The following is a 4,426-nucleotide window of genomic DNA, read 5'->3' on the forward strand; positions in this document are numbered from 1 at the left end:
GAATATTGCTACTACATGAACATTACAGTCATAGATTGGACATTCTCGAACCCAGCTGGCTTAATGATGGAGAAAGATGGCCAGGAATCCCAAAAGGACAGTTAAGCAAGAACTTTAAATTCAAGGGTGGACCTTGAAGTCCCAAGCCTAGGAACCATGTGATCCTATTGGAGAAACTCTTCAGTAATCACTGGGGTAGAGTTCAAAGGTGGCAAAGTAGCCATTCCTGCCCACTGTTTTGGCAGGGATAACATAAAAGTTAGTAATGTCCACCCCACGCTTCATTCGCTCAGCTTCAGCAAATACAAAGAGAACTAGATGAATAAATAAATTACTCAGGAAATTTGACCCACAAACTGGCACCACACTGAGCTTTATCATGGATTGTTATATCATCAGTAAGAGAAATCAGGGAAGAAACATACAGTTTATGCAGACCTGGGAGCCCTACAACTCTTGGGAATTGATGATCCCTTGGAGTTTGCCAATCTACATTAGTAGAGGGAGTTACTATCCTGGGGATTTTATACACCAGCTTTCTCGCTATTTGTCACTATATTCAAGTGCAAAAGCTTGGAAAGATTAATAGGTGATTTTTTACATTGAGATCAGTAATACAGTGAAGATCACCAATCCCATCCCAAGGTGCCCTTCCTTACCCAGATTTAGACAGAAAGTGAATAGCAGCTCTATAAAAACTGATGTGATCAACACATCATAATATTTTGGTATTTAGAAAGTTTATTTAAAAATTGTGAAAAAATGAATTGATACCAAATGCAAAAATATGCTCAACCAAGAGTTGAAATGTAAAACATACAAATTCCCCAAATTTCCCCAAAAAATATAGATCCTAGTATCTGATACTAGAAGCCAATAAGGGGAGATGTTTTCCAGATTTCAAATAAAAAGAAAGAATTTACTCCCTGTGATCCAGGGATAATAAAGGGTTTGTCAACCAAGGAGAGAAGGTACATTAAATATCATAGAGTGGAAGAAAAAGTTTGAATATTTTTCTCCTTATTTAAAAGGAAATACCTAAGGAAGACTTTGTTTTGTCCATGATTTTCCTGAAAGCACTGCTGACTTCCTTATTTCTTAGACTGTAGACCAGAGGATTCAACATGGGGATGACCATGGTATAGAACACTGAGACCATTTTGTCTATGTCCATGGAATGCCTGGAGCTGGGTTGTAAGTACATGAAGATCACTGTCCCATAGAATATGGACACAGCTGTGAGATGGGAAGCACAGGTAGAGAATGCTTTCTGGCGACCCTCAGCTGAATGCATCCTCAAAATGGCAATGAAAATGAAAAAGTAGGATTTCAGAATGAAAAAAAGGGCAAAGGCTGCATTGAATCCTACAGCAAAGAAGACGACTACTTCATGGGTATAGGAGACAGAGCGTGAGAGAACCAAAAGGGCTGGAATATCACAGAAAAAATGATGGATAATATTGGAATTGCAAAAGTGGAGGGTAAAGGTGTTTCCTGTGTGAATGGAGGCAAAAATAAAACCAGAGATATAAGAGCTAATGGCCAAAATAAGACATACATTGGGTGTCATAATGGTGGTATAATGGAGAGGTTTACATACAGCCTCCTGGCGATCATAGGCCATAGCAGCCAGAAGATAACTTTCAATTGTGGCAAAGTACACAAAGAAGTATATCTGTGCAGCACACCCACTATAGGAGATGGTTTTGTCCCCTGGGAGGAATCCAGCCATCACTTTAGGAGTAATGGTTGAAGAGTAACCGAAATCTACCAGAGAGAGGTTACTGAGGAAAAAGTACATGGGTGTGTGAAGACTGGAGTCCCCCAATATCAGAATTATTAATCCCAGGTTCCCCACTACAGTGATGAGGTAGATGATAGTGAATATTATGAAGAGGGGGATCTGAAGCTCTGGAGTATCTGTTAATCCCACAAGGATGAACTCCTTCACTTCTGAACAATTCTCCATAAATGTCTCCTAGAGATTTGGAGGATTAACCTGGAACAAGAGAAACAGAAAAACACAGAATATATCATGATTATAATCATTCTTTTATAAGGGTTATAGAATCATATTTTGTGTAATATTGAAGTTCAATATTTTGTCACAAAAGATTTTTGATGTCTGATAAATTAACAGCATACTAATATTTCAATTATAATTTTTTTTCAACACACATAAGTTCCTTTACACTCATTAAGATCATTACTAGGAAGAGAGTGAAGCCAAGATGGCAGAGTGGGCACACACTTCTTTTTGATCTTATGCCACAACCTTCAGCTAATTACCAAATTCAGCCTCTGAATTAGTTCTGGACTGGCAGGATCCACAAATATTGGTAGTACAGCAAATTCCTAGCAGAAGATAATTTCAAAGACAATCAGAAAGGTTCTATTTCAATTGGGCATGGAGGAAGGAGGCCAGGCACAAACAGGCCGAGCATGGATGCCAGAGCACATTGTGCAGACCTGGGGTGGGGTGCGAACTCCATGGGGTGGTGCAGACTCTGCCTGGCAGAGAATATAGGATGAGGATTCTATAGCAGTATTGGTTACTCTGCCATGGTTGCAAGCTAGAAGATCAGCAGAGAAGTTATAAAACATCCAACACAAACAAAAAAGGTAAAAACTGAACCTTGAAATGGCGGAGTCTCACAGAACATGGCCATGCCCACTCAGCACTGGGAGTGAGTCAGCACAGACTCAACATAGTTGCAGCCACTTCTCTCCTACTTGTAGGAAAACCTCCCTTGCCCTAAAAGCAGACCACAACTTATTCTTAAAAAAATTAGTAAAAAGGCAAAGAGAACTCTGAAGATAATTTTTATGATGAAAGGGAAGAACAGATTTCAAACCCTGAAGAAACTAAAAGCAGATTGTCTCCAGATGAAGCCACCAAGGGTAATATAAATTGGTCCCCACACAAGGCTCTCCTAGAAGGAATTTAAAAAGATTTTAAAAGAGAGTTAGAAGAAATATGAGGAAAGGAAAATAAAACTTTGTAAGAAGTTTTGGAAAAGACATATAACTCATTAAAAATAGATTTGACAAAATGGAAAAAAAAAACAAACAAACAACTCCATGAAAAACAGAATTTGTGAAATGGAAAAGGTAAATTACTCACAGGAAAAATAATTTGTAAAATGGAAAAAGAAAATAATCCCTTAAAAAACAGAATTTTTGATATGGAAAAAAATTCCATAGAACAAAACAACTCATTTAAAAACTCAGTGGACAAATACAAAAAGAAGTAAAAATAATTCAGTAAAAAATCAGAACTGAATGAATGGAAATGAATGAATGACTCAATGAGACCTCAAAAATCAGTCAAGCAAAACCAAAAAAAAAAAAAATAGAAAAATGTAAAATACCTAATTGGGAAAACAACTGACCTGGAAAATAAATCTAGGAGAGATAATCTAAGGTTTATTGGACTCCCTGAAAACCATGAGAAAAAAAGAGCCTAGACACTATTTTTCAGGAAACCATCAAATAGAAATGCTCTGGTATAGAATCAGAAGGTAAAATAGCCATTGAAAGAATTGACCATACACCTCTGAAAGAGACTCCAAAATTAAAAACTCCAATGAATATCGTGGCTAAATTTCAGAACTATTGGACCAAGGAAAAATATTACAAGAAGCCAGAATAAAACAATTTAAATCCCAAGGAGCTACAATAAGGATCACCCAGGATCTAACATCTTCAAAGGATCAAAGAGCCTGAAATATGATATTCTGAAAGACAAAGGAACTTGGAATGTAGTCAAGAATAAACTACTCTGCTAAACTGAGCATTTTCATCCAGGAGGAAGTCAATGGGAATTCAATTTATTAGTTCAATAGAAAAGGTCTGTAGCACCAGGGTGGGAGTCTAGCAGAGTCCTAGCACAATCCTGGCCCCAGCACCAGCACCAGCCCCAAGCCTAGCTAAGCAGGAATGAGGTGTCTGAATAAGTGGCAATACTGGTGATTACTAGACATTTCCACCCAGGGACACCAAAGATGACTTCAAAGGTTGACAGGAAAGATTTGTCAGCAAGGTGAAAAGCTCCTGGAAAACAAGGAAAGCTGGACTAGGCATAAGTGGCAGTTTCCAGAAATCTTCAGTCACAGGAAGTCTCTTTACTATTACTGATGAAGGATTCTGCTGCTTTAGCATACTAGACTTTACAGCCACAAAGGAGTGGGTACACTCCTCATAGTTCCACAGCAGAAAAGAGTTCTGGGCTCAAGTCCCTAGAAGAATCTTTGAAAACAGTCTAGGACATTGCATCCTCCACCCTAGAAACAAAACCATACTTTAACAAAAAGTTAAAAGTTACTGTGGTGACAAGGAAGATCAAAACACATATCTCAGAAGAAGATAACAAAGTCAAAGATCCTACATTCAAAACCTTAGAAAATAAGAATTAATCTCAGGCCAT

General features: G+C 37.9%; 1 protein-coding gene across 1 annotated transcript; it reads right to left on the reverse strand.

The window, feature by feature from the left end:
- Positions 1–1,024: 1,024 nt before the first annotated feature.
- Positions 1,025–1,969, reverse strand: LOC141546763 (olfactory receptor 5B12-like). The gene has a single exon (XM_074274821.1). It carries the CDS (start codon positions 1,967–1,969, stop codon positions 1,025–1,027), a length of 945 nt encoding a protein of 314 aa, XP_074130922.1.
- Positions 1,970–4,426: the final 2,457 nt, after the last annotated feature.

The sequence above is a fragment of the Sminthopsis crassicaudata genome, chromosome 6 (genome assembly GCF_048593235.1).
Source record: "Sminthopsis crassicaudata isolate SCR6 chromosome 6, ASM4859323v1, whole genome shotgun sequence".
NCBI lineage: Eukaryota > Metazoa > Chordata > Mammalia > Dasyuromorphia > Dasyuridae > Sminthopsis > Sminthopsis crassicaudata.

Excerpts from the sequence above, each read along its gene's own strand:
- LOC141546763 (XM_074274821.1), bottom strand. The coding sequence starts at position 1,969 with ATGGAGAATTGTTCAGAAGTGAAGGAGTTCATCCTTGTGGGATTAACA.